Below are 26,412 nucleotides of genomic sequence, written 5' to 3' on the forward strand. Positions count from 1 at the left end.
TGTATATGTAAGTGTTGATTCATTCAAAGTTCCAATTAGAGCGGACGTGCATGCATACAGCAGATATATAAGGAGTGTGTGTACTAGGACCCAGGGCTGAAAAGCCCCTTATGCTCCTTTTTCACTGCGGTGAGTTTTTTCTTCTGTTTTGTATTTTTCTTTCTTCCTTTCTATCTTCTTTATCATACACTCCTGGACTAATGCAGAAACGCGGAGCAATGAAAAGATATTGCAGTGATACACAAAAGTCGAGCAATGAATCGAGGATAAATATTGCAAGTGAACACGCCGCACACCCGCACAGCCACACACACAAACGAAAAAAGAGTAAAATTCAACGAATTTCTCAACTGGAAAGGTCGTGGAAATTGCCCGATTATATCTGACAGTTCATGCCCAGGGAGCCTGGAGTCCAAAATTCTGAGTGATTCGCGGATTAAGAATCTTCGGACAAATTGCAACGACTGTTCATTACAAAAGCACTTTCGTTAGAACAATTTTTGTTTCAAAAGTTCTAATGTGGCGTGAAGGAAAGAGAGGGATTAATTTGGAAAGGGGAACTGGGGAAAGGGAAAAAAAGGGGGGGACAAGGTTCATACCAATTCGGACAGGTAAGCGGCAGTCTAGTGTTAATACAGGAATAAATCCACGTGTTCATGCAATCCAGATGGAAGTTCCTCCCACAGCCGCGTGAGCAGTAGGTGAGCTCAGAAGATTCGTGTAATGCTTGAGAATGAGACGATGCAGAATGGGACGAGGAAGGCAATGATGCTTCTACCCTCTCATTGACGAGGGGTTCTTGGCAGATTTGGCAGTCATCCTTGATTGGCATGCGTGGTCTCTCGTGACGAATTCTATTTGATGCAAACCCGTCTCTTGCTGCTCTGCGTACCAAGTTGAGAACGGCAGTTGCACGGTAAGCGGCATGGGTAACCGGTTGGATTCGTGCTTCCTGTGGTTGTGGCTGCTGCGTTGCGACAAGAGGTACGGCAGCAGCAATAGGCGGAGGCTCAGACTCAGGTTCGAGCTCGCGATCCTCAATTTCATCTCCATCCCCGTCTACATGCGCATACCCAACGGTTTCCTGCTCAGCAACGCCACTAATGGCTCCTGGATTAAGATCGCCTGGACGGATTCTCCCGGCTTCATACGCTTCGGCGGAAAGGCACCCGTCGGCCCTTAAACGCTCGCCAATATCATTAAACGCTTCCACCAGTGACCCCAGAGTGGCTTCCATCCGTAGCTGGCGAATATCAAATTCCAAGACTTGATATTGCATTGTCTTCAGCATCCAGCTCGTCGCAAGGCGGCTGATCTGACTCTGATGATAAGCATGGCAGAGCACATTGCTTGCGATTTGCTCAAAGTCCTGCATCAGTTCTCTGAGGTTGGTGTCTCGGTGCTGGAAGGTTTGGTTGGCATTCGTGAGAAGGACTTTTGCGATGTGCCGCTGTTCTCGACTGATTCTGTTTCTGCATCGGAAGCCGGAAGAAGAGGTCCTGCCAAAGCAGGTAAAACTGTCATATTGAGGGAAGACACCTAATAGCTCGCAAAGTTCGTCTTCCTGGACAAATGGCTCTGAGCCTACAGAGCGAGGATTGTCAAGTCTGTTTACGAGAAAGTGACGGAGTCTTGGGGACAGCGACTGCAGATCCATTCTGTACTCAAGATTAGCACGATGGATGGCGAGGATAAGTTGCAGAATGCAAACTTAGTGGCGTTTGCCAAAAACGACTCACATGCTTCGCCAGGATATAGTAAAATACCCTATATAGTAGTGTAGGGAGGCGCAAAGTAAGCTGTCCTAGGGTGAATATTTGGCGAAACTGTACGTGACTTGGGGGTGGCAGTTTCGGGGCCTTCGCAGCAGCGCTCCGAAAAGATGTGAACCTCTCAAGCTTGACAGAACAACCTAGCACGATTTTATATAGACGCAGATGCAAATGGACTTGACTAGCCGTAGACTACTAGTAGTTATCTGTCCTGGAAAACTATAGAGATGCGAACGGGGACCGTATCAGAAGCAGAAGTGGGAAGCTTAAGCTTTTCTTCTAAAAGCCAATGAAGCTGATAATGGAGCTGAACTTGTATTAGACAGCTTGAAAGTTGCCTTAACGATCAGTTTGATGACCTTTTTGAACAGATATGCCCGTAGATGGGTATAAGTTGATCAGAGCTTCGGGAGGGATTGACGTGTTGGGGGAGGTGAATGAGAAAAGCGCAGAAGGTAGACGGGGGGCTAGTCGGTGAACACATGGCTAGTGTTATGCTTTGCGAAAGCGACAGAAGGATGGCTTTTCAAGATTTGTGGTATATCTGTCGGCATGGAAGTATGTAGGTGCAAGTTGTTGCTACGGGCCCATGGTTCGTTGGAGTTGAGAAAATGCAAATATGACGTCAACCATCAAGACGACGCTCTTGCACCAGAACACCAACGACATCTATCAGTTTGACGGCGGGCAGATGTTGCTGTCTGATATCAAGTAGACCCGTTAGCTGAGATATGGAATGACATGTAATCTCCGGGACAAATATGAGGTATAAGTTACCTGCTCTAAGCAAGGTTGGAGACTTCTAGCATAGGTCTCCTTCCTCCTCGCGAGCAATGTAATTACAGGTACCTACTACTCACTTCTCCTGCGCATTTCCTGGTGAAAATCCCGTACCTGTACACCTCGCTACTTAAGGGGAATCTCCAGGTAGCTTCCCCTCTCGCCTTCGCCTCCCCGGCAAATATAAGCCGCTATCCCCGCAACTGGCACACAACATTCCATCCATGCCCTTGTTGCCAGGAATCCTACCATTGTGCTTCGAAGATATCATTGACCTACGCCGTTTTCTCCCATCGGATGTGAAGAGGTAAAGTTAATCCCCCCGTTTCCCTGTCCATCGAGCTATCAGAGCTCCAGACGCTCCATCGCCAAACCCAACACACCCATTGTGGAATAGTTATATCTACCACATTAAGCAGCGTTAACGGAACGGCCTCCCTAGAAAATTGACCAACAAGAGACACTGCCAGCGAGATGAGCAGCCGCCCCAGCGATCGTCCAAGTGACCGTCCTGATCATCCTCCCGTCTGGGTTCGTGGTGGACCTCCTTATTACTACATTCCCACAAGACCAAGCATATCCACATCCCCCAGTGAAACTCTGAGACGGGTACGTTTTGCACAGTTCCTTCTCCAGCCATCGAATATTTGCCATCCGATCGGGGATGGAGAAAAGACAAACGTTCCAAAACGAAAATCACCACGCAACTAACGTTCATCAACACTCCAAAACACCCAGGCCTCCACAACATCCACCCTCTCCAGCTCTCATGAGAGCACGGGGGGAACCATTTCTCCACCTCCGAGTCCTGAAGCCTCTCCCGTGCAGCCCTCCGGGCTCGGACCTCCCTTCCCCTTTCCGTCCTTTGGCAGCAGCCCACTCACACATCAAACATCTCCACCCCTGCGACCGCCATATATGGCTCAGCAACCGCCTCACACTTCGGTCTCGGGCTCGGGCTCCAAAACCGAAGACGAAGGTTCACTACGCCCCAATGCATTCCGCAGACGCAACTCTGTCAGCGGGACAAATCTCTTCTCCAACCTCGCGTCCCAGAAGCGGAATACGGCAGACACCAGCTTTGCGTTACGCAGGGCGCAGTGGCATGAGCAGAATGTTGGCGCGGGGCCGGAGAAGAGGCGGTTCTTCTCGAGTTGGTGGGATAAGTAAGTCTTGCTTGTCATCTCTTCCTTCTTCTTCTTCTTTCCCATTCTCTATATGTGTTCTTTCCCCTCCATTGTCTATGTTCCTTTGTCTTGAACGAGTTGGAGGTCCATATCATAAGGGGGTCCGCAGTTTTGCTGACATTTGATTTTTGTAGTTATGTGAGAGGTATCAAGCCAAATGAAAAGTGATATGTTTGGATTTGCCTTTGGTGTGCGTCGTAGATTCATGAATCGGATGTGCGACAAAACGAAAATGAAACAGGAAATTAATAACAACATTCCTGGGGAAGGAAGTGGAGGATAATGATGCAGGTGAGAGTCAAGAGATAAATAAACAAAAAGGACAAAATTGTTCCCTTGTGGGGGAGGGTTTGAGAGGGTGAATAATGGACAACTTTTTTTCCTGCTTGTTATCTTGGTCTATTTCCGCTATTTTGTTCCTTGATTTATTTTATTTTATTTTATTTTTTGTCCCCCCTCCAATCTTCCAGAGTCATTCCTTTGGAAAATGCAAACAGTGCCAGAAATAGGCAAAACCAGCGTGTTGTGTGTTGTGTTGTCGTTCTGTGGACGCGGTGAATTAATTTTCATCAAAGCAAGCAACCTTCAAAAATATAACATTCAAGATTGTTCGGGGTGAAGAATGAGAGAAGGGAGGGACATGGATAGGAATGAAGTTTGGTTTTAGTGGGAAACTGAGCCGTCAAACAGAGCAGTTGAACGAAGCCAGATTGATCCAAGAACTCTCAGATATATTTTGATGTGGCAGGGAAACGTGCGACTTTTTTCTCCCGTGTTTTCTCCTTGGGATATGTTTGGGATTGGCAACGTCTGTATATTATCCTCAATTTAGTCAATTTAAGGGATCAAATTTTTATCTCCGTTCATAGGTAGATGAACTGTGGGCAAATGGGTTTCCTTTCCTTTCCTTTCCTTTTCCCTTATGAAAGGAATGAATACTGAGCATCAAAGTTAATGTCTCCTCTCACCTCACTATTCGCCGCTGAACGTTCAATCCAGGCCCATAAGTCACTAGAAAGTTACAGGAAGATCAAGTAATCCTCCCACCATGAAGATTTCTTACATAGCAGCATCATTACCACTCTGCACCAACTTACCTGCACAGCTCTGTTCAATTTTACTTAAGCGCATCCCCTTTTTCACCAGCTGCATTGTTTCCGAAGCCTATTGCAGAAATAACCTACCTGGGTACTTTATTGGGAGGGGGGGTATATGTATACGCAAACCGTCCTCTTTGAGTCAGAAGTGAGCCATTCTACCTTCCAATGTATGAAGGCCGTGGGCTGCGTCGCTTCAGTCCGATGGGAACACACAAGCACACTCACTCACTCACTCACATAGCGGCCCTGATAGCTATCTTACGAAGTACCAGGTGATCGGGTGTCTGCGTGTCCCAACTTCCCTCCAGCGCTCACATTGCTTCGTCTCGTTCCCGGCTCTCTGTCCTCTGGAGTAGAGTACATCAATCCAGCAAAAAGTTGTCTTTGTAGCCAAGATAAACATCTCCAACCATGTAAGGCGTGAGAAGCGAGAAGCGAGACGAGAATGATAGTCCGCAGTGTTGGAGGTGTTGGTGAGGAGGAAAGAGAAACATGGAACACGGACTCTTATCCTCTCGCCCCTTATATACCTATGTATATAGTTTATGGCAGCAGCCAGGGGGGCAAACAAGAGGATAGAAACCCAAATGACCAATGTTTCAAATCTCAGGCCGCCTGAGGGTCGACTCGACGCGCCTCAGAAAATAAAAGGAGAGGAAAAGAATCGCCCCTTTGTTTTTTTTTTTCTTCTTCTTTTTGTTTCAAAGCAATGGTTAAGCGGAACGACACCCTTTGTGAAGCCTCCATTGTGAAATCTTTGGAAAACAGGGAAAGAAAAAAGGAGCGATCATTTTCTTCTCCCTGCCTCTATTGGGTCAGGGATAAAACATCTGTGTCATTGAATTGTATAGTAGAAAAGAGGGAAGGGGGAGAGAACCGAAAGGCGGAGAGAGAACATGAAAATCTGCAACCCGCGTCCACTTTCGCTGATGGGTCACCCACCAGATAGAAAGGCCCGTGTTAGGCACCGGTGTCCGGACGTTGTTGGGTCGCAGATTTCCCAATCGCTTCCTCTTTTGGCGTCATCTTTTCTTTTTCAGTTACATCATTAAAAACAAAACAAAATAGGGAAGGAAAAAAAAAATAATAAGACGTGAATATGCCCAAACCTGACGCTAGATTGATAAAAAGAGAAAGAGAAAGATGAAATATTTACCCCCCGGCTCCCTTTTGACTCTTTTCCACATCTAAACAGTGACGCAAACCCGGAGACGGAATAAAGAAAACCAACAAGCATCTATCGAACAATTCCCTCGAAGCGAGTCTTGAACCATTTGATCGTCTCGGTCTGGTTGATTCTGTGGCTGGCGCCGATCTTGGACTTGCATCGTCTGCGCTTAGCGACGCGTTCACCAGGTCGGGTCCTATTAAAATAATCGTAGTACATTGTGGTTAATATAATACCCTTCCTCAATTTTCAAAATTTCTCCAATCATGTCCGATCAAAGGGCGGATAACGCTATGGCAAATCGAATCCCCCTCGCCTCAATTTGGGAGAGTTCTGGGAAAAGAAAATGAAAATAGAAAACGAGGGAAAACGCACATGCAGCAGTAAAAGTCCATTCCGTAGATGCCAATACCGGGGTCATACTTGATGCCCAGATCGATGTGTTCGCTGATACCGAAGCCGAAGTTGCCAGTTTCGGAGAAGTTCTGCTTTTTCAATTCGTATTCCTTGACCTTGAGGCCGCGCTCCAGGATCTCCTCGGCCTTGGGTCCACGGACAGTGACGTGTACGGAAATCTTCTCGTTACGACGGATACCGAAGGTACGGACAGTGTATCTGGCCTTGCCTATATAGTTCATCCCATCAGATTGCTATCCTTACACCTCTCTCTCAGCCGCACCGCATGGCTATCACTAGGATCTCGATGGTTTTTGTTTCATTTTCTTTTCTTTTCGCTTACTGTAGACAGGAGTTTGACCGCTCAGCTGTTCCAACACCTTCGCAGCACGAGTAAGTCTGTCACCGGATTCGCCAACGGAGATGTTGAGGACGAGTTTTTGAATGCGGAGCTCCCGCATGGGGTTGCTGGATTTTCCCTCGGCCTGTATCCGCATTCAATTAGCCAAAAAACATCGAAAAGCTGTCGCTGAAATCTGACATAGAATTGCATATAATGGGGTATTTCAGTGATGCTCACCATGGCGATTCGTGTACGGCTGGACGGTCGGCTGTTAGTAGATGAAAGGCTACGAGGAATATCCTGAGGGTGTAATGAGAATGTCTCGATGTTGTGACTTGTGTGGGAGAAGAGCGCAAAACCCTTAGTGGCTTGGCGGCTTGGCATTGACTAGCGAGCCCGACTGGCCGCCAAGGCGGGCGTGGGATTTAATTGTACGAGACGAGACATGCGCCAACGTCAAGCTCCATCGCCAACTTGTTATTCTGAGTCCATCGGGTTCCTATTGCAGAGGTTTACGGAGAGCTAGCTGTGGATTGGAGGATTCTATATCTTGATTTTACTTTATTCTGTCCCGTCCCGAGCTGGCCTGGAGAAGTCGCACTCGTGCGCGCGACCTGCGACAAAATGGCTGCAAATAAACAGGGCAAAATGGTATGCCAATCCTCTGGAAGATCGCAAATGGACCAAGCTTCGTTGATTGATAGAGAAACACCTGCTAACATTGTCCTAGCAAAACCTCGTACGTCTATCCAGCCGCGTCTGTGTCTGTTTCTTGGGGCTGAGATTCCGCTAACAGTGCCTGGCAACCAGATCAACTACCGGATGAGAGTGACCTTGACCGATGGACGACAAATGACAGGTCAAATGCTCGCCTTTGATAAGGTAAATATCTTTCTTTCTTCATCCACGTAAGAGGCGAATGGCAAATTGCCGGCTGCTAACGTCCAATATACGTCGCGCAGCACATGAATCTCGTTCTAGCGGATACGGAGGAATTCCGGCGTGTCAAGAAAAAATCGACCAAATCAACTCAAGCCCCCGGATCCAGCACACCAACCCTCGTCGAAGCCGAAGAGAAACGAACGCTTGGCCTCACAATCTTGCGCGGGACACAAGTCGTCTCGTGTTCCGTTGATGGACCGCCGCCTGCAGACCCCGCGGCGCGGTTAGGTACAACTGTGCCTGGCGCATCAGGAGCTTCTGCAGCTACCTTGGCCGCAGGGCCTGGTATCAGCAGGCCGGCTGGAAGGGGTTTGCCTGTTGGCCTTGGGGGCCCAGCAGCTGGTGTTGGTGGACCGCCGCCTCCCGGAGGATTTGGAGCGTTTCCCCCTCCAGGATTCCCTGGGGCCATGCCCCCAGGATTCCCGGGACGAGGAGGACCACCTGGAGGACCTGGTGGGTTATTTTCACTTTTGGTTCCATTATGATTTTTAGCTCTTCGGATTTCAAAAGCTAATTTGTGCCAATTTCCTGCAGCTGGCTTTGCACCACCACCTCCTGGATTCGCACCCGGTGCAACCGGTGGACCTGGTGGACCTCGTAAGTGCTTCCTTTACCCGTATTTTGTTCCTCTTGTTTCTATTCCTATTTCATGACTATGTTGTTATTCACTTACTGACTGAATACCTGTGAGCAGCCGGGTTCCCACAGCCACCTGGTTTCCAACCCCCTCCTGGCCAGGGCAGAGGCTTCCCGCCCCCTGGATTTGGCGGACGATGAGATTAAATGGGCCAATTGAGTTATACGTTACATGCTGATGGAGCCACACACACATAACAATGACTCCGGATGAGAAGGTGTGGAGGCAAGAACTCTTTTTTTTTTTGTTACTGGATATCCAATTATCCACAATTTATACCGATAAATTATCACCAGTGCGTAAAAGGCTACATGTGACAAAACACCTTTTGTTGTTGCTCAAAACAGAAAATAATATAAAAATCTGACTTGTTGTACCATGGCGTTGGGGCGCTGGGGGAGGAAAGTTGACAGGATGAAGCTGTCTGGGCTTATCCCAAAGCCAGAGCTGTTTTCCAGCAGGTTTCTTACATTTTTGTCACCCATACACCCGAAAAGATTCATTATATTAGCTAGCAAATTAGAAAAAAAATTAAAAAAGGAATATGATTTTGCACACGGTTTTTACTATCGTTCTCTCCTCTTCAGTACCTCTCCTTTCCACTATGTGCTTGTGGTCAAAAATTCCTCGCTGAGTTATAATCACGTGACTATATTATCCAAACACGGCTAGCGTTTTCTGCTCTCCGGATTTCGGAACCAAAACAGGAAAGATTGAAGCTCGATTGATTGGATCCAGACGGAGTCATTCATGATATTAGGATATAAAAACCAGCTCAGAGGCTTGTATACATAACGGATAGCTATTTGTTGAAATACCTTTGGTTTTGAACGCTCTCCGGACCCACCTCTTTCTACTCCTCTTCCGCCCTGAATCCACATCCTAGCTGTCCGACAAAGATGGCTGCCGCAATCAAAGCTGTCAATGCGAAGATACGCTCGAACAAGGTGCTGGATTATATATGCTCAACACGTAAGTTGAAAATTTCAAAGAGGTTCCCGGGAGCAAGCACGCAATTTACACAGACGTCATCCCTTGAATTTCTGTCGTATCTACATAGATATCTCTGTGCCTCTATACCCGGGGATAATGGACATTCAAAGGCAGTAGCCCGTCTGAACTATCTTCACTGAAATATTCTGCTAACCAACATCAATTGGATGCGGAAACAACAAACAGATTTCTGGGGCCCGGTCTCAAACTTCGGTATCCCTGTCGCTGCTGTGATGGACACACAGAAAGATCCTGAAATGTAGTTATCGCATCCCCATCCTTTTCCTTCTCGAAAACACAGAAAAAGAGATCCAAGCCAGCCTTTGCCCGCTCGTTGCCGTACCTCTCCCCTCCCACATCGTCTTTCCACCGAACCGATCATTTGCACCTCACCTAGCCATCCCGATCCTGATTCTCCGAATTGAACAACGTTCAGCAACTAATGATGGTAATGAATGCAATTACAGTATCTCCGGCCAAATGACAGGTGCCCTAGTGATATACTCTGGCACATTCATGCGTTACGCCCTCGCCGTAACCCCTAAGAACTATCTGCTATTCGCATGCCATTTCGTGAACTTCGGCGCGCAGCTGACGCAGGGATATCGGTATCTGAATTGGTGGAAGTATGTAATAACCCTGTCTCCCCTTTCTACTACTTGTATCCCTTCCTACGCCTCTTTCCAGTCTGGGAGTGCCGGGGAGGAGAAGGTGTCTATTCTTTGTTTTTGTTTTTTTTTTTTTAATTTCATTTTCACACACGCTGGCTTCCTATTCATATCAAATCGATATTTCAACCTTATGGACCCAATATGCTGACTCGTCTTTTACTTCTCCTTAATTTAATTCTAGCTGGGGCGGACGCGATGCAGCGATTGCCGCGGGGAAGATAGTCGACGCTCCAAAATCGGGCACAGAATCTGCAGCTGACTCTGCCTCTGGTGCTGCTGTTGCTGCGGGGAAGAAATCGTAACGAGATTTCCTTGCTCTCTACATCTAAAATACATTATATTAATCTGCTGAACTGGTTTCTTTTCCTTAAAATACTTTTTATCTTTCTAATTTGGGCTTTGGGGATTTTTGATGTGAATTATGTATTATTCTATGCATCTATCCATCCCTGTGCACACATTTGGGGCCCCCGTGTATGTGTGACTTTGTTCTATATGCTCTGTATGTAAGTGTCATATTGGGGACAGATCTTCATTTATTGTTGCTGGTTGTTCTAGATACCAACTGCCTCTTTTTTGTTGGGTCTCATTTAACGTTTCTGTGCTCTCTGATCTAAAATCTGAGCATGAAAATTATGTAGAGAATGTTATTTAGAAACATTTCTTTTTTTTTCTCTCTGGCATTCAACTACACTTCTCCACATATGAATTATTTTTACTGGGAATTTTGGTAAATGACCTGAATAAGATAGATAAGTATATAGATTGATGTGTAAAATTCTTTCATCCTGCGTCACAATATAGTTTGTATGTCAAAAAAGAGGATTCTATATATACGTCACCAAAAAAAAAATCGCTTCGCTTGATGATTCTAACAAACAAACAATCAGAAAAAAAAGAAAGAAAGAAAAAAAAAACAAAATTCAGAGCTTGATTCTTAATACAATACTCCTTGACAAAGCCGTAAAATCAGTGTACGGGATTTGCATACATATGCAGATAAATAAAAAGAAATGGAGATACGATATCTATGAAACCGCGCCTGCTTTCTTCGGGAAATTCTCAAGACTTTCCGCCCCGCTGGAGAGCAAGGGGAAACATGCATGGACAGCACCGCCGTAATGGAGGGGCCGTGTATGAATGACAGGAAGCCTTTGATGAGGATGCTGAATTAGATATCTCATTCAGTAAATGGCAAGGGTTTGGGTATGTCGAAAAGCTCATGTTCGTTTGCGTGTGCATATCCTGATGGGTAAATAAGGAAATAAATAAATAAACGATAAAAAAAAAAAAAAAAAAAAAAAAAAAAAAAAAAACCTATGACAAGGACTATGACGTGTGGGTATTGGTAACTCGGGATGGCTGTCTAGAAAAAAACTTTGTTCGTCGTAAGGCTCCTCTTTGATTCCCCCCTCTTCTCCTCTATTTTCATTTATATGGAACAATGACGAGGGTTTCCAGAAGATTCGCCCGCGGCCCAATTTGAAACGGTGAGGACGGTGGTGTAGACACACCCGATCATGCCGAATACTGCGAGGCCGATGTCTGCATATCTCTGGCGCGCGGTTGTCGAAACAGCTTTGAGATGTAGCATTGGCTGTATTTTTGATATGTTCGTTAGCGGTGCTTAAAAGAGCGCTTGTTGGGAATTGGAAAAGAGGAAAAGACCCTGAGGAGCGCGCAGGAGAGGAAGTCAGAGCGAGGAGAGGAGGGCTTACAGGATACACGTAAACTAATGGTACGCAGGCGAAGCTCCCGACGAGCGCAACAAATTTATCTAAATCTGCTGCACCACCCCATGCAACGAGAGCGCAAAACACGACTAGGAGGGACCGAAACCCGTTCTTCTTCCATTTGATGCCTGGGTTATATTTCCCGCTGCGGGTGAACAGCTCGTTTTCCAAGATTCGGATCGCGGGGAAAAGTTGGAGCGGTGTGCTGAGAAGAATCGCCAAAGAATACAGGAATTGGATCCCGTTAACCACCTTACTATCCTGCGGCAGGTTAAGTAAGACGACGGTTTCAGTCTTGGAGCCGAAAGCGGCGTAGCCAAGCACTCCCATCGAGAGAAATACGGCGGTTATCATAAACATCACGAAGGCCAGGACGCCAGGGAACTTTTGAGGCTTCTTCATGGATTCCTGGATGGGTATGATGAGGCCGACGCCTTCATATGTGAAGATGGCGGTGCCGATAAATAGAGTCCAGCTCACGGGATTGAATGGTTTGATGTCTGCAACGCCGCCATTGTCGACGATTGTCTCAACGCCATAGACGTATAGGTAGATAATGCCCATTAGGATGAAAACATCCGCAATGAGAGCTGTAAACCCTAGTTTACTGATATCACGGATTAAGGAGAGAGGTAGGAAAACAACTAATTGTATCAATATCATGAGCTTGATGTCGATATAAGTTTTGCACTTGCTCACAGCAAGAACAAACGCTTGTAGGTTTTGGGAAACGAAGACAATATATGCAGACACAAAACCAAGTTGGCTGAGGACAATGGATCCTAGAATGATCCGTCTCATGTGTTTGCCGTAGAGCACGCCACCAATATCACCGAATGACCCATGTATTTTTAGTCGCGTGTTGACAAGGAGTATAAAGCAGTAGTAGCTAAGGAGGGACACGGAAACGAGCACCACAGAGCTGAAAAGCATTCCTCCATTCATGAAAGCTCTTGGCAGGAACAAAACCCCCGTCCCAACGAACGATTTCAGAAGGAGAAGCATTGCTCCTGTTGAGGTGGTGTTCGGTTGTTTAGTGCGTTCTTTGGGTCTACGGGGTTTTCCAGGAGTCTCTGGGCGGAGGAGAGGTTCCTCTTCTGCCAGCAATCTTCTATCCTCATCTCTCATTGACTCCCGATGACTCCATAGGTCAGGGGCAAAGTACTCATCCGGTCCCAGTGCCTCGTCGTCCTCTTCCAATTCCTCTCCTGCAAAGTGGCCATATAGAGTCAGGAACTCTAGGAAATTGTTCGTAAGTAGAACTGGTCTACCGTTTTGATGTTCACCTTGTTCAGCGGCGTGAAGATCTTGTAAATCCCCGGGACCAGCAACACGACGGAGAAAATCTCTCCGGAAACCTCCAGGAACTTTGATCGTATTGATGTCCAGGACCTCACTCTCGGGCTCTGGTCGAGCTATATCAAAACTGCGTCTGCGACGAGAACCATTGGTGCCCTTTCCAGCTAGTTCCTCAGCCCAACGATAGATAGGTCTTGTAATATCCCCCCCCTGGAGTTGAAGACTAGAAAACTCCTCATTCGGTCCCGCATTCCTCGAAGAGTCCGAACTCTGTCCTGACGCACGGTTATCCGAGTCATGCTGCGGCTGAACCAAATGCTTCCTTACTATATCTGGGTTTTCCATCGTCCCGGCACCTTGGTCTGATCCACCGTCTTTACCGGATCTGGCATCGAAGGACCCATACGTCGATTTCGCAGGGGGCAAAGGAGGCGAATCGGATTTTGTTGAAGGGGGAGAGGTGTTCCCTGAGGGCTTTCCCTGTACGGAATCGTGCTGTAGAGCAGATGCTAAAGCGGAATGACCCGGACCATGGAGTGAGAACGCATGAGCCCTAGGGGGAAGGGTGATTTGCTCCAACGATAACCCATTTGAAATAGGAATTGCCCGGGGGCTTTGGCTTTGGCTCTGGCTCTGTCCATCAAATGACGATGGGATGGGTGTAGCAAGGCGGGCTGTTGTAATATGCCTTGGAAGGGAGCCAGGGGCTGGGGAACCAGACCGAATGGACGGGATTGGAGAACCAGGGCGTTGCGAATGAGATAGTAAAGGGGATTTATCTGGGTTGTCCGACATCTCCTCCAGCAATGTATATAGGCTTACTTGGCTGATATTGAGATGGATGCAACAAAACACGTAAATACGCGACGGTTCGAGAGGGAAAGCTGTTTTCGCTCTGATATGGACTGGGGAGGTATGAACAATACTGTAGCCATCGGAGAGCGGCAATAAAGTTGGGTGCAGTCTGTTTTCTCACGCTGTGGGTATGGGAGACATATTTTATTGGTGTATTGAGCGCCGTTCTCAAAGAGTGACTGTATCTGGCCCGTCTATCTATCGCCGTTGTTAGATGTTGAGACAACGGCGGCTGGTTGATTAGTCATCCTGATTCCGGCTTGGCGATAAATAAGCCTTGATGTCGTCATTGGTAACCCTGGTCCTTGCACATGCTCAAGACTGAAGCTCAACCGAAGCCGGCCCTCACAGCACTAGTTAAGGGGCCTTGATGCCTCACTGGATAACTAAGCTTTAGGTCTCAAGCCTCTAAACTCATACCAACTGTTTTGAGGGCTTGCCAACTGATAGTTGTGCACTCCGTAGTTACGGTAGCATGATTATCATATAAATTTCTAGCACATGGACGGACTCCTGTTCCACACCTCCGCACGTACATGTACTGTACAATGCATGTACGGAAGATGCACAGTCAAGGACGGGGATTCAAGAATTTTTTTCCCCGCAAACCCGAAGCCCCGCCCAAACTACACACTTTGTTTGCAACATTCAATATAAATACCAATGTGTGCTATTTCAGTATGTTTTAGCATTTTCATCCATCGCATGTGGAATACACTTACCGAGGGAGCGAGTTCTCTGCCCAGATCGGCCTAGTCTCCTTCCCATACTGCTTACCTAATTTAGCATCGAACAGCTCGCGTTCTGGACTTAAGATTTTTGTAACTCTGACAACCCTCTCGATTGTATCTGTATCAGCTCCCGACTGGCTCATTTTCTTTTGCACCTTCTTATTCCCAATCGGAATTTTACCTGCTCCATAGTCTCCTCCTCCTCTCACTTCGTGCGTTTCCACCAGTTTGGGAGATCTCTATTTCCTGCGTGGAGATATAAGCTTTGTTAACTCAATTCGAACTTCAATTATGCAGCATACGTTTCGATAGCTAGCTACGGGTTCAAAGTCTTAAATGGCGGAGAGCAGGAATATTGGTAATGGAGGGCCACGAAATAGACCTACCTTTGCTGCTCGAACAGCCGATGGTGCAGGTTTTGGTTTTGGTATGGAAAGCCAACAAATCGATGATCACACTGAAACCCGATCTGCTGCTCCAGATCGTCCATACTCACCCTTCACATCAACCTCTCCTCAGGCAACCGGTGTTCGAAGGTTTACAAGCAGTTTTCTCGGGAAGTCTCATGATGGAGGCAGGGAAGCAGACATGGAGCAGCAAAGAACCCCAGGCGTGGTTTTGGTGAGGCGGACGTCAGTTGCTCACCAAAATCCACGAAATATTGATTTCCTTGATAGGAAGGAGAAGGCCGAACAGAGATCTGGCACATCAGATGACTCCGAAAAGCTAGGCACCTTTTCAGGTGTCTTTGTTCCCACCACCTTGAATGTGCTGAGTATTCTTATGTTTCTTCGGTTTGGGTTCATTCTGGGACAAGCTGGAGTTCTGGGTACATTGGGTATGGTTTCCACTAGATATTATTTAGTATGGATGACATATTGACCCAAAGAAACACAGGAATGCTTGTCGCTTCGTACCTAATAAATCTCCTGACAACTATGTCTATTTCAGCTATCGCAACAAACGGAACCGTCCGTGGAGGTGGTGCCTACTATCTTATATCTAGGTCCCTCGGCCCGGAGTTCGGTGGCTCAATTGGAATTGTGTTTTATATCGGATTCGTCCTCAACACTGGAATGAATGCAGTCGGCTTGGTCAACTGTCTGATTCAAAGCTTTGGATCCGTATCCGGCAAATGGTCTCAGTTTTTGCTAGAAGGATTTGGCTGGACCTACCTCTGGGCCACTATCGTCATGACTCTCTGTACGGGAATTTGTCTCGCGGGGAGCTCTATATTCTCACGCGCTAGCAATGGTCTCCTTGTTATTTTGCTTGTGGCAACCTTCAGCATTCCGTTTTCTGCGCTCATGATGGAACCATTCAAAAATGAAACCCTGGGAATTGAATTTACTGGGCTAAGCTCAAAAACATTCCTGGATAATTTTTTCCCAAGGCTTACAAAAGGTGCCGCTGGGAGTCAAATACATGGCAGGGTCACCTTTCAGGATTTGTTTGGTATCCTATTCCCTGCAACTGGGGGTATATTCGCGTACGAATACTTTTATTAACACGCTTTTCTGATCCCCAGGGTTACGGGCTAATTTTAATTCCTATTGTGCGGTCATTTAGGGGTGCGAGTATGTCTGGCAATTTGAAACATCCTAGTAAAGCTATACCAAAAGGCACACTATATGGGCTCGGAGTGACCCTTTTTACCTACGCCGTTGTGATTCTATCAATGGCATGTAGTTTAACCAGAAAATCCCTCTATAATGATGTCAATATCATCCAAGACGTAAGTTGTTAACCTGAACCTGTATTACAGCTTATCAAATATTCTACTGACAGGTCTAGACTAATGTCTCCGGTGTCCTTATTCTTCTTGGAGAGTTTGCAACCTCTTTTTTTTCATCCTTAATGGGGGTCATTGGCTCTGCAAAATTACTTCAGGCCATAGCCCGAGACACCCTTATCCCAGGATTGACCGTCTTTGGCCAAGGCACAGCGAAATATGATGAACCCACTAATGCTATCGTCTTCACATTCGTGGTCGCCCAAATTACGATGCTTTTTGACATCAACCAGATCGCATCATTCATCACAATGACCTATCTCATGACATTTTTAGTGACCAATCTTGCTTGCTTTTTACTGAAAGTTGGGTCCGCTCCAAACTTTCGCCCCTCTTTTCATTATTTCAATTCTTGGACGGCCTTATTTGGAACTGTCATCAGCGGTATGACCATGTTTTTCGTCGATGGAGTCTACGCGTCGGGCTGCGTGTGTATCTTGATGCTGTTATTTCTCCTAATCCATTACACAAGTCCCCCAAAGTCTTGGGGCGATGTTAGCCAGAGCCTCATCTATCACCAAGTCCGCAAGTACCTGCTTCGTCTTCGGCCCGAACACGTCAAATTTTGGCGCCCGCAAATTCTCCTTTTCGTCAACGACTTTGACTCACAGTATAAAATGATTCACTTCTGCAATTCGTTAAAGAAAGGCGGCCTATTCGTTCTCGGGCACGTTATAGTCGCGGATGACTTTGCCAGCGCGGTCCCAGATGCCCGCCGAGAGCAAACCTCGTGGACTAAATTTATCGAATTTTCTAAAGTAAAGGCGTTTATCAACATATCGATTGCTCCTAGCAAGGAGTGGGGCATTAGGAATATTGTTCTGAACTCAGGTCTAGGAGGAATGAGGCCCAATATTGTCGTAATCGATGAATTTCGCAAGATTGAGTGGGTTTCAGAGACGCCCTTTGCATCTCAAACGAGATGCAGTTCCAACTTAAAACCCATAGACCCGCAAAACGGCAATGAAGATCCCGATTCTTTGGATGGCAGAACCGAACCTTGCAGAGATGACCATAAAATGAGTGTTCAGAGCTATTTAACCGTACTGGAGGACCTGTTGTTCAAATTACGGATCAATGTGGCTGTGGCTAAGGGCTTTGACCAACTTGAGCTACCCGCGAGTGGCAAAAATACAAAGAAATACATTGATTTATGGCCTATCCAGATGTCTGCGGAAATAACGGCGGACGGCGCGAGTAAACAAAACATTCTGACAACCAACTTCGATACATATACTCTAATTTTACAGCTCGGATGCATTTTGAACACAGTATCTTCCTGGAAAAAGTCATACCGTCTTCGTGTGGCGGTATTTGTGGAATACGAAAGCGATGTTGAAGAGGAGCGCAGAAGAGTGACAACATTGCTTGAGAAACTTCGAATCGAAGCGGAGGTCCTTGTCTTTTGGCTTGCTAGCGGTGATTTGAAGTCATACCAGATAATCGTCAATGGCGATGAGTCCGGGATTGACCAAGTGACCGTCGAATCCGTGAATCTTTTATTGAAGGATGAAGGTTGGTGGCAGGATGTCCGCCTACTCCGGACCGAATGGGCCGGTCAACAGAAAGGAGGCAAAGTGGGACAACGGGTGTCGCATCCCGGAACAACACCACAATGGCCAACCTCTTCGTTCCAGCGTGGACGTAACGGAGACACTGGTTCGCGACTCGACAACTTGCGGACGTTGATTGAAAGTTCAAAAAAGAGAAGGTCCATTGGTAGCTTTGGCGCGATGGGTTTCTCCGTTGGTACGCAAACACAACGGTTGCTGGATACAATGGTGGACTACCATTCAGATGGTAGTTCAGAGTCTTCAAGTCATGATAGCGATATCGAAACATATTTGAGTGACAGTGACGGCGATGAGGAAGATGCATCAAGTTCTGCACAGCGTTCCGAAGGAAATACTGAGGATGCAGGAATAAGAAGAGGAATTCGGACTGGTCTACACAAATCCAGACGCCACCAGATGGGCCATGTTTTGCCCAGAGCCCTTACAGAGACTGCTGTTGAAGACGAGCCGTCGAGTTCATCTGAACCTGAAGTCGCGCCACCACTTCATCATGGCCCAACCATTACCATCACAAACGAACCGGGTCCGCTAGGTTCACCTCCCCCAAGTCGCCCTGTCATACCCCGAACAGCCTCAAGCAACAAGTTTTCGTCCTCACCTATCCCCGCTACCCGAGTGGCCGATAAAGAAGATTCAGGCCCATCAATCATGTTTGCCACCAGCCCGCCCAGAGACCGCTCATCAGCCGGTCCATCAACTCCACGCCATTCAATATACGCAAGACAGCCTGAAGCACAATCTCCAGTATCTCCCTCAAATTCCCCACCGGACCGATCCCCGCCTTCCGGCCCCTCAGCCCAGAATGTCGTTCCGCTCTCGTTTAACGACCTTCCATGTCGCGCGCAACATATGATACTAAACGAGCTGATACAAAATCACAGTCAAAAGACAGCAGTTATTTTCACGACCTTACCATCGCCGATAGAAGGAACCTGGCGTGACAAGGCTGCTAGCGAATCTTATGTGGGCGATCTTGATATCTTGTGCAATGGACTCCCTCCGTGTCTGCTGGTTCATAGTAATAGTATGACGGTGACGATGAATCTTTGATTAGACCACTCTTATTTCTTTGTTCTCTTTTCTTTTGGAGTTTCTTGATAGCACTGTCCCTTTTAGTGCCAGCGCAATGATTATTTATATCCTTATACCACCTAGGTTATTCCCTTCTTCTTCATCCTCCAATACTATGATGATTGTGAGATTGGAGTTTTGATCGCATATACGTCCAGCGCGCGCAAATGATATTTTCGGTTTGATACTTGGCCTATTATTTTGCACATCTTCGAATTTCGACCCTATAGCATTATGATCTCTTTAGCATACCCTCCTTTTTTGGGGTGATATATCGATATGTTGAGCCTTTCTACTGGCAAACAACTTGGTACACACACAATATGAGACGTTTTGGCATTGTCATTTAGAAAGACAATAATCTCGCCTTCGAAGACATCCAGGCTGGCGCTGAAACAGCATATTAATTAAATCAATGGGCTTCTTAGGTGATGGTGGCTGTGCGCCATCGGTGATCTTTCTGGAATTTTGGAAAATCCCCTCCTATTGCCGAAGTCAGAATTAGCTTCCCGATGCCCCAGAGAAGGGGGCATCACATGCTATAGTGTGGCGCTGGCCTGGGTAGTCTTAACATCAATATACACGCTACTTTGTAGACCACATTCCGAAACCTCGTCTCACTAGCTACTGTGGCCCGCTGTCCCTTGCCTTTGTTTGACGGGCGTGATTATTCGACAGAAAACCCTTCGAGGCAAAAATAAGGTTGAGCGCAATTTCACCTTCAAGGCTACGGACTGGAACAACCTCTCACCCGCTTGGTAAAATCGCCGTCATCTACCCGAAAGCATCCAGCGATTGGTTTGGTCGGCCTTCCAAGGCTCAGGCAGTTACGGGTCTCATAGATCATATCTCGGCACCGAACCAGGGACAAGGCACAGTGACATCATGGGCCCATTTTTAATCTGGCCGTCCCAAGGTCCCAAACTCTCTCCCGTTGCGGGAGGCCGGAGGGGAGAAGAACATCGACATAGCCGCATAGATGCCGAGAGGAGGCTGAGATGAAGGTCGTCGGCCTGTACGATGTCAAGTCAGTTCATCTTGAAACCTTGATAAAAATTTGGTCGTTTTTTCAAGCTTGAATGCGATATGCCTACAAGTATCCGTGTTGCCGCTAAGAATTATTAGCGGCAGATGTTCATCCACTCCCGCAAATCCCAGTAATTATCCCTTGCTAGCGCTGGAGAACGCTCTACAGATTTCCACCCTCAGCTCCACTCCCAAAAAGGAAGAACCAAGGGCGAAAATATCAAAACGGGCAAAAACTACGGACGCCGCTTGAACTGGGAATTGGTCTTTTAATGCCTATAAGAAGGGCCGGGACTGCCAATGCCTCTTGCTTGTAATCGATAAACAGGTGGCGCTGGCCGCCATTTTGCTTCCGGTATCCCAAGAATCTCGGGACGAATGAGTGGAGATAGCAGGTTATCTGGAGCCGCAGGACCATGGAGGGGAAGAAATGTTTGATTACATTTCAACAAATAAAAGAAAAGTGGGAAGTTACGTCATCTCCATTGGCTGGCAAAAATCCGAAATACTGTGGAACTCGTTCTCCATCCCAGGGCTGCTATGTTGCGCTCTGCATATCTATCACCCTACGGGTTCTCCACAGCCTCGGCTTGCGATGTTTGTCCATCCGAGAGCATGGGAGATCTGCCAGAGTGCGGATGTGGTCATAGAACATATATAACCCCCTTATACCCCAGTTAATCATTTACTGTCGTCATTTCTCTGCTTCTGATATTCGAACTCCATTATTTTCCCCAAGATCCAAAGTGGCTTGTTTGCGCTGTGCGTTGTCGTCATGTTAGGGAAAAACTTCATGGGCCTTAGAGGCCGCACCTTGAATCTTGCTATCAGTTCACTCGGCAGCCTTGATTTCTTGTATGTTTCTGTCATTCCATGATGCTGAGTGTTCTTTCGCAAACTGATCGGTGCGCCCCCAAAAAATTCAAAGTCTTTTTGGCTACGATCAGGGTGTAACAGGAGGCCTGTTAGATCGCCATCATTTAACAAATACTTCCCCTCCATCGATCCTTTAGACCCTCGTATCATAAATGACCCCGTTGCCCAATCCCAGCGCAGTTCGAACCAAGGCATCACAGTGGCCGCCTACAACTTAGGATGTTTCCTGGGAGCTATCCTCACCATCTTCATTGGAAATCCGCTAGGTAGACGGAGAACAATCTTCACAGGTTGCATCATAATGTCTATCGGGGCCTTGTTGCAATGCACATCATATCATCTGCCACATTTAATTGTTGGTCGAATTGTCACCGGTATTGGCAACGGGATTAACACTAGTACCGTGCCAACATGGCAATCAGAAACTGCCAAATCTCATGATCGTGGTAAACTGATTATGATTGGGGCGCTCTGATTACAGGAGGTATTACTTTTAGTTACTGGGTTAACTATGGTGGGTTGAAACTGTTTATATTCTTCCCAAACAAAACACACACGCTGATGATTGCGGAACAGGTTTTGCATGGATTGGAGAAAATGAAGTGGCATGGCGGTTTCCCTTGGCCTTTCAGATTACTTTTGCGATGATCATTTTCTGCTCCATTCTCAACTTGCCTGAATCTCCACGATGGCTTGTCATGCAGAACCGAAAGGATGACGCTCTTGACATTCTTGAGGCTCTCAACGACATGCCCCGTGAAAACCCTGCTATCAAAGCTGAGCTAGAGGCCATCGAAGCCACCGTCCAGGAAATGTCCAAGGGCTCATATAGAAGTCTCTTCCAAATGAGTGAATACCGTGAATTCCATCGTGTTGTCCTCGCATACGTGGTCCAGATGTATCAGCAGATATCCGGCATCAACCTTATCACATACTATGTGAGTTACCTTTCACCATGATGCTGTCATCTGCGTTCGTTACTGATATTATTTAGGCTCCTCAATTGTACAGTCAAATCGGCCTTGCCGGTAGCAATCTTCCAAAATTGCTAGCTGCTTGTAACGGAACTGAATATTTCATGGCCTCCTTTATCCCCATCTACATCATCGAGAAAGTTGGACGTCGGCCCCTCATGCTTTTCGGGGTATGTCCCTCACCCTCATCCGAATATTGGGATCACATCCATTAACAAAAGTTGGTACCTTAGGCGGCTGGTATGTCCATCTCCATGGCAGTTCTCGCAGGTGCCAACTATCGTTTGACGTACCTGGGCGACAGCAAAGCTGGCATCGCACAGGCAGTCTTCCTTTTTGTATTCAACACATTCTTTGCTATCGGCTGGCTTGGAATGACGTGGCTGTACCCGGCAGAGATTGTGCCGCTCCGAATCCGTGCTCCAACCAATGCACTGTCAACTAGGTATAAACAGCCTCCCTTTCTGTATACTTGGAGAATATGACGAAACTAATTTTTTGTTCAGTGCCAACTGGGTCTTTAACTTCATGGTCGTGATGATCACACCCGTGGCATTCGACAGCATCGGGTACAAGACCTACATTATCTTCGCTGTAATGTAAATATTTCCTCCCAACGTATTCTTGTGGCCACTTTTTGGTATCCAATTCTAGAAGCTCACAAATTCTAGAAACGCATTTATATTTCCGACAGTATACTTCTTCTTCCCCGAGACTCGATATCGCTCACTCGAAGAGATGGACAGCATCTTCAAGAAGTCCACAAACGTTTTTAATGCTGTCACCAACTCGATCAAGGAGCCTTATCGTTACGACAAGCACGGTCAGCTTAAACCGGAGTACCTTGAAGATGCCATCCGCCGCAAGAGCACTATCGACCACACGATCCCTGCAGCGGAATATGACAGCGACACTACTCCTGAGTCCAAAGATTAATTAAGAGGGGTTGGGGGACGAAGGATGTTGTTGGCCTGGTTTGGCTGATTGCGTGTATTACATTTATACCCGCCATGCCAATGTGATCATTCGGCACGGCTTGTTTGTTTCTTTCCGGAGTTCCTTTGTAACTCCGACAATTTATTCCCTTTACATCTTGGCTTCCCTTCTGTTTCCTATTGAGTACGCTGGGGCTCTGCAGGTAAAATGTTTACAAACATACCCTTTGTGAGGGTTACAGGCTTCCTTTTTCTCGAACATTCTGTTTCCATTCACATCGAAAAATTTTTCCATTAAGTTACTTCTAAAATATTTCCTTTCAAAATCAAATACAAGCATGGAATGTAGAGTATTATACAGGTATTTGCAGGGAACTCAGGGAGGGCAGCTGGCAATGATAAGGGATTTCAGTGTAAATCTCTCAGGGGCGCAGGAAGGTAGGAAGGCACCTGGAGATATCTAACTAAATAAGGATTCAACGAATGTTTACATAGAAACAGGTTGGTTTTAACAATAAAAACTTCATACGATTCAACCTTATCTCTTGGAATTCAGTAAAACTTAGACTTTAGCTATAAATATCCTATTTATTTAATGCTCCCGATATCTTTTTCCTTCCCTTCTTCGGTTATAACCTCCTATGTGCTTTAGATACTACTATTTAATAGGCTGTTTATGTTCCTCTGAATTCCATTATATACTGTTCGGTTTTCAGACTGGCTATTACCCTACGCCTCATACCTTCTGTAGCAATATCCTTTGTATCTTATTTTTTTATCACTTTGTTAAGGTACATCCATACAAGTTGTGAATAAGCTGCGGCATGATGTATAGTAGCTTAAGTTAACAAAAATGGCTAAAACATAGTCAACCAGAATAGCATGTTTCTCTCATTGTATGAGGAACATCCCTTCCATTGCAAATGTAGAATCTTGCACTCAGATCTCACTGAAACATGATTTAAAGCCGAGTGATGATGCCCAGAAAAGGCCGGACGTGTAGTGCTATTATCCAGAGGCTGCTGTTGATGATATAATGATTTCTTTCACCCATCCTCTTTAAACCACTCATTTGCCAAAACCTCCCTTGCGGTTGGCCTATCTCTCCAATCCATCTTCACAGATTTTTCCAATGAACACCTTATCCTTCACGGGGATCTCTCTGTCGTCCAATGGAATGGAGTTATTTTGACTGCGGAACGTCATGCATCAGGTATAAAATAGCTGTGATGGTCTCCGGACTTGCGATCTCCTCACATTTCACCGGGGACGGACCGAAGTATCGAAACTGCTGCTTTAGGACTTCTAATCCGTACTCTTCGTGGTCGTACAGGACGGTACGAGGACGGAAGATGTTAAAGTTGCCGCCGTAAATAAAATTTATAGGCTACGAGTTGTGAAGGAGATGATCAGCTCCCTTCATTCTATTTTTTACGTCATTTTTAGAAACGCACGACAGCCCCAAACGACCAGATATCTGCGGCAATGTTCCAAGGCATCTCCATAATCATTTCTGGGCTGGGTCACATAGTTGTCCCGACCAGCGTTCCTGCTTTGGCGTAAGAGGAATCCGCATTATAAGAACCGTCGAGATCTCCAAGCTGGACCTCTGAGAATCGTACATCCCCTTCTTTATAATTCGCGAAGATGTTATCAAGTTTTACATCTGCGAAACTAGTTAGCCAGCTTTTATAAATTGCTTGAGAGGACTTCTCACCCGTACGGACATAGCCATCGTCATGTAGCGTCGCCAATGCTTCCAACACACATCTTGAGACATGCTTCAATTCTTTTATCGAGCAGTGGCCGCAAGTACGGAGTCCGACCCTGAAAACGTTCGAGGACATCTCGTTCGTTCTCCACGCGGGGGCGCCCATGAAGCCCCCTTGATAATAATAGTTTGTTCAGCCTGATTCTTGTGCATGGTGAGTATATATACACGCTTCTAGCTATTCCCACTGAACTCACTTAGCGAGCCAGACCGTATCTTCCAGATCTCCCTCCACGAACTGGGGCCCCAGTCGGAACAGTGATGATGACATAAAAGTGGGGCTAGATATAAAGTAACGTAGTAACCTGAAGTTCTGAGAAGAAATGTTCAATCCAAGGCAGCTGAGGCAGTTGTAAGTCGGGTTACAAACCTTGGTTCTGTCACAGTTGACGCTGGGTCCAAATTTGGGTTCCGCCGGGAACCAAGTCATTCCCACCCGTCTCAAACAAAATTACTATTCCAGCTGCAGGATTAAGGATCAAAGGCTCAGAAATATGAGAACATCTACTGACATCCATCTATTCTGCAAGGGGTTGAAACCGCGCCGAAAGTTTTTCCGGTTCAAAATTTCTTAGATGACAAAGCTCTCTTGAGCTCCTCCCGCCCGTTCAGTTCCAACCTGTCCTGTTGTATAAACTCTGGATGCCGTGTGTCCAAACAATCTTCGGTTGGGAGATCTGTAAGAGATCCTATCGCTGATATCCAGTTTCAGCTGATGCTCAGAATGAAGATATTGTCGCCCATATAGGGTTTGTTCTACGTGATACAGCAAGCAATCAATTGTGTGTCCTTCTATGTCAACCTCCTCCGCGATTGTTCTTTGTCTCCTCTCATTTAATATGCTTCTATCTATTTGTCAGAATAGACAAATAGGCACATTGCGGTTAACTGTCATCATATCCTCATTCCTCTCTCAGTTCATTTCTCCTTATGCCTTCACCACCTAGCCCTCCGATGGGACACTGCGCGCGCTACATTGCTTCTGCTCGATCCATTGAGAAGTGAGCTCTCTATACCCCATAGTTCAGCTATTTGGTGAAGCACACGGTTGATTATTGTCCCACAGTAGGAATTCCTCGAACCTACAGGTATATTTTAATATATATAAAGAATCTCCAATCTGCAAGATTGATCTAAAGTCTCTTCCTATAGCTAACAGCCACCGCCACATACCACGGCGAAACGGTTCAGACTGACCCCATCCCCAGCAAAATGCTACACAGTATCACCAACACTTTGGGTGTGCAACTTTGCTGCAGCACCTGGAAAGCTTCTTTGATTCAATGCAGTAGTGAATCCACATTCAAGCTCACACGTGTCTTCAGCAGGCTTGTCCACCTGTCCGATGGGGATTTTTACAGATTTCAAGAATACTTTAATCTCTGCATGCTCGATAGGCCATTCAAATGCGGCATGATGTTCCTCTTGTATCTACGATGATGCGGAGAACCCCAGCCCATAGATGCGACTGCATTAATTTCAGCAAACCCGTAAAACCTGATTTGACTGAGTATCACCACGCCGCTTGCATCCTTGTCGTGCATGTGGAAGGTCACATTAGACTCTTGGAATCAGAAACAACAGTCAACAAAAACAATGAGAACCTTATTTCCAATTTAGCGTTCCCAAGCCTTCAAAGGATTTTGCGTTGATCTAACGACCATTACTCCAAATGGCGGTCGATGACGTGAGAAGCCTCGTGGGTTACCTGTATCAAGGGCCACACTGCATTGCAGGGGGAAACCTTATGAGTTACGGATTTGCAGGTTCAGTACATGTACTGTAC

The 26,412-nt window shown here is 46.5% G+C and overlaps 9 protein-coding genes across 9 annotated transcripts; 5 read left to right on the top strand and 4 right to left on the bottom strand.

Moving 5' to 3' along the window:
- Window position 1: 1 nt before the first annotated feature.
- HCBG_00109 (uncharacterized protein) lies at window positions 2–1,657 on the bottom strand (the record flags this gene model as incomplete). The annotated part of the gene is made up of 2 exons (XM_045427159.1): window positions 2–464; window positions 600–1,657. The coding sequence occupies 2 exons, from the start codon at window positions 1,655–1,657 to the stop codon at window positions 437–439; spliced, it is 1,086 nt and encodes a 361-aa protein (XP_045291134.1).
- Window positions 1,658–2,145: 488 nt separating this feature from the next.
- HCBG_00110 (uncharacterized protein) lies at window positions 2,146–3,907 on the top strand (the record flags this gene model as incomplete). Its single annotated transcript, XM_045427160.1, has 5 exons — window positions 2,146–2,227; window positions 2,700–2,859; window positions 3,023–3,161; window positions 3,291–3,718; window positions 3,874–3,907. 5 exons carry the CDS (start codon window positions 2,146–2,148, stop codon window positions 3,905–3,907), a joined length of 843 nt encoding a protein of 280 aa, XP_045291135.1.
- A 1,509-nt stretch (window positions 3,908–5,416) lies between these two features.
- On the bottom strand, window positions 5,417–7,036 carry HCBG_00111 (60S ribosomal protein L11; the record flags this gene model as incomplete). The annotated part of the gene is made up of 4 exons (XM_045427161.1): window positions 5,417–6,203; window positions 6,383–6,632; window positions 6,747–6,888; window positions 6,984–7,036. 4 exons carry the CDS (start codon window positions 6,984–6,986, stop codon window positions 6,077–6,079), a joined length of 522 nt encoding a protein of 173 aa, XP_045291136.1.
- A 334-nt stretch (window positions 7,037–7,370) lies between these two features.
- On the top strand, window positions 7,371–8,890 carry HCBG_00112 (uncharacterized protein; the record flags this gene model as incomplete). Its single annotated transcript, XM_045427162.1, has 4 exons — window positions 7,371–7,397; window positions 7,709–8,141; window positions 8,223–8,285; window positions 8,383–8,890. The coding sequence occupies 4 exons, from the start codon at window positions 7,371–7,373 to the stop codon at window positions 8,463–8,465; spliced, it is 606 nt and encodes a 201-aa protein (XP_045291137.1).
- Window positions 8,891–9,183: 293 nt separating this feature from the next.
- Window positions 9,184–10,571, top strand: HCBG_00113 (pyruvate transporter MPC1; the record flags this gene model as incomplete). The annotated part of the gene is made up of 4 exons (XM_045427163.1): window positions 9,184–9,297; window positions 9,505–9,577; window positions 9,786–9,944; window positions 10,171–10,571. 4 exons carry the CDS (start codon window positions 9,225–9,227, stop codon window positions 10,289–10,291), a joined length of 426 nt encoding a protein of 141 aa, XP_045291138.1.
- Window positions 10,572–11,421: 850 nt separating this feature from the next.
- HCBG_00114 (vacuolar amino acid transporter 3) lies at window positions 11,422–13,816 on the bottom strand (the record flags this gene model as incomplete). Its single annotated transcript, XM_045427164.1, has 2 exons — window positions 11,422–11,586; window positions 11,708–13,816. The coding sequence occupies 2 exons, from the start codon at window positions 13,814–13,816 to the stop codon at window positions 11,422–11,424; spliced, it is 2,274 nt and encodes a 757-aa protein (XP_045291139.1).
- Window positions 13,817–15,036: 1,220 nt separating this feature from the next.
- On the top strand, window positions 15,037–19,121 carry HCBG_00115 (solute carrier family 12 member 5; the record flags this gene model as incomplete). Its single annotated transcript, XM_045427165.1, has 4 exons — window positions 15,037–15,445; window positions 15,559–16,096; window positions 16,177–16,342; window positions 16,402–19,121. 4 exons carry the CDS (start codon window positions 15,037–15,039, stop codon window positions 19,021–19,023), a joined length of 3,735 nt encoding a protein of 1,244 aa, XP_045291140.1.
- Window positions 19,122–20,845: 1,724 nt separating this feature from the next.
- On the top strand, window positions 20,846–22,856 carry HCBG_00116 (sugar transporter; the record flags this gene model as incomplete). Its single annotated transcript, XM_045427166.1, has 8 exons — window positions 20,846–20,925; window positions 21,028–21,392; window positions 21,428–21,460; window positions 21,523–21,884; window positions 21,941–22,090; window positions 22,154–22,365; window positions 22,427–22,519; window positions 22,592–22,856. The coding sequence occupies 8 exons, from the start codon at window positions 20,846–20,848 to the stop codon at window positions 22,854–22,856; spliced, it is 1,560 nt and encodes a 519-aa protein (XP_045291141.1).
- Window positions 22,857–24,038: 1,182 nt separating this feature from the next.
- HCBG_00117 (uncharacterized protein) lies at window positions 24,039–24,732 on the bottom strand (the record flags this gene model as incomplete). Its single annotated transcript, XM_045427167.1, has 3 exons — window positions 24,039–24,242; window positions 24,397–24,521; window positions 24,573–24,732. The coding sequence occupies 3 exons, from the start codon at window positions 24,730–24,732 to the stop codon at window positions 24,039–24,041; spliced, it is 489 nt and encodes a 162-aa protein (XP_045291142.1).
- Between the last annotated feature and the right edge of the window lie 1,680 nt (window positions 24,733–26,412).

The sequence above is a fragment of the Histoplasma capsulatum genome (genome assembly GCF_000150115.1).
Source record: "Histoplasma capsulatum G186AR genomic scaffold supercont2.1, whole genome shotgun sequence".
Classification (NCBI taxonomy): Eukaryota; Fungi; Ascomycota; class Eurotiomycetes; order Onygenales; family Ajellomycetaceae; genus Histoplasma; species Histoplasma capsulatum.